Source organism: Octopus bimaculoides, chromosome 25, assembly GCF_001194135.2.
Source record: "Octopus bimaculoides isolate UCB-OBI-ISO-001 chromosome 25, ASM119413v2, whole genome shotgun sequence".
In the NCBI taxonomy this organism is placed as follows: domain Eukaryota; kingdom Metazoa; phylum Mollusca; class Cephalopoda; order Octopoda; family Octopodidae; genus Octopus; species Octopus bimaculoides.
In genome coordinates this window covers 6195579-6197895 of record NC_069005.1, presented here as the reverse complement: position 1 = coordinate 6197895, position 2317 = coordinate 6195579, and the positions used below count along the sequence as shown (strand labels likewise).

General features: G+C 42.5%; 1 protein-coding gene across 1 annotated transcript in view; it reads right to left on the bottom strand.

The window, feature by feature from the left end:
• LOC106868777 (uncharacterized) overlaps positions 1-2317 on the bottom strand; it is a 29528-nt gene that overhangs the window by 11282 nt on the left and 15929 nt on the right. Inside the window, exons 9-10 of the mRNA XM_052976811.1 lie at positions 1672-2097; positions 618-1057 (exon numbers count right to left, since the gene is read on the bottom strand). Coding sequence (XP_052832771.1) covers positions 618-1057; positions 1672-2097 — 866 coding nt within the window. The remainder of the gene's footprint in view (positions 1-617; positions 1058-1671; positions 2098-2317) is intronic.

Sequence of the window (2317 nt, the reverse complement as noted above, 5' to 3'; positions counted from 1 at the left end):
ATATATATATATATATATGTATATATACATATATACGACGAGCTTCTTTCAGTTTCCGTCTACCAAATCCACTCACAAGGCTTTGGTTGGCCCGAGGCTATAGTAGAAGACACTTGCCCAAGATGCCACGATGTGGGACTGAACCCGGAACCATGTGGTTCGTAAGCAAGCTACTTACCACACAGCCACTCCTACGCCTGTTGAAAACGAAAATAAAAACGCATCATCTGTCTTAAAAATCTTTGAAGGAAGGAGTTTAGCTGGCGTTCTGTGGTGGAAGGAAGATCGGAAGAGGGGGGAGATAACGTCACGTCAGGGGGAGATGACGTCACATCGGGGGAGATGACGTCATGTCGGTGAGAGAGAAGAAAAATTTCCCTGTTTTTTTTCCATGCTGTCTATGATAGAGAGGAGACGTGGCGAAGAGAGATCGTGACAAGAATTGAACAATTGTTGTGTTAAGAATCGAACAATCTGTCGGCGGTTCCTGATTGCAAGTCTAGCTAAGAACGACTTTATTTACATGCCTTCAAATCCCACATTCATCCTGCGTCTAAATAAATTGAACAAAATCGAAAGAAAAAAAAACTAAAAAAAAACCCCAAAAAAACAATCACCTTATCTGATAGTCTTTAAGAAACAGAACTACGGCTCTGGCACCAGCTTCGCGATTTAACCTTTCAACAATATCTTTGGCTTCCTTGTTTGTGGCGTTCATTGGCATAGAAATTATCTTCGTAGCACAGACCGCTGTGTCGTTATCGGCCGCCTTCAGAAATGTTTGGATGGCACTTTTGCCGTATTCGTTGTCCGAATAAACGCTGGACACATACGTCCATTGCATTTTCTTCAGGATATCCATCATTACTTTCGCTTGAAGATCGTCTGGTGGGACGGTTCTGAGAAAGTGAGGGTAGATCGATTGGTCGCTCAGTTTGGTCGTTGTAGCACTTGGGCTGAGTGTCATGATGCCGTAGTCTCTCAGCATGTTTGCGATTGGTACTGCGTTGCTGCTAGCTTTGGGTACGAAACCGACGATACTGGCTGGCGGGAAGATCTGGTATACAAAATATTGAAATAATAACAGCAACAATATCAACAGCAGCAACAACAACAACAACAACAATAATCCATTCTACTATGGGCACAAGGCCTGAAATTTTGGGTGAGGTGCAAATTGATAAATCGACTCTAGTGCTTAGTTGGTGCTTATTTTATCGACCCCGAAAAGATGAAAGATAAAGTTGACCTCGGCAGAATTTGAACGTGCAAGACGGACGAAATACCGCTAAGCATTTTGTCCGGCGTGTTAACGTTTCCGCCAGCTCAACATCCTTTCTTATTACATTATTGTTGTTGTTGTTGGCACTCCGTCGCTTACGACGTCGAGGGTTCCAGTTGATCCGACCAACGGAACAGCCTGCTCGTGAAATTAACGTGCAAGTGGCTGAGCACTCCACAGACACGTGTACCCTTAACGTAGTTCTCGGGGATATTCAGCGTGACACAGAGTGTGACAAGGCTGACCCTTTGAATTACGGGCACAACTTATTATTACATTATAATGAACTGAATAAATGAATAAACTGCTATGGAAGAAAATCATTGTAGTTTTAACTGAGAGATGTGAGTAAAAATAAAGCAAATAAAAGCTAATAAAAATCAACTCACTATTTCGTTAGCGCCTTTTTTTCTGCATCGACTGCTTCCGGTCAAGAGGCTATAGACATCCAGTCCGAGGGTGACCGGTAACGAACACGTGTCCAGGGCAACTCCACCCAACTGCAGACTGCTTGCTAGTCTGTTCCGAGTGTTTTTGTTGACGTTTCGAATGGCATAGAAGAAAGCTAGAGCGTGCTGAAAGCCGGAAGCCGTGTTTAAATTGCCGCATTGGTTAAACGCCTTATCGTCTGCGAAATGTATGTCAAAGACGGCGACTAAGTTGAGATCGTTCGGCGACTTCATGGTCATAAAATGGGTTGGTTCCGATGGAGGGAAAATACATTTGGCGCAGCTGGTTGCTGAGCAGGATGACGACCAGTTTATATTGTATCTGGCGTCCAGCTTCAGATTATCGGTTTCGTTATAACTGCCGATCTGTGGCGAGAGAAAAATATCTGGTACCATTCACTGATTTTCTTTTTGCTTTCTATAATACATACGAATACATACATACATGCATACATACATACATACTCTGTAGATGCCGTTGAAATTCCCATGAAAGAGCCTTGGATCTAGGTTAGAAACCAGATTTTTCTTTACTGGTAAAAAATCTTGGATTAAAACTGAATAATGACATATATATATATATATA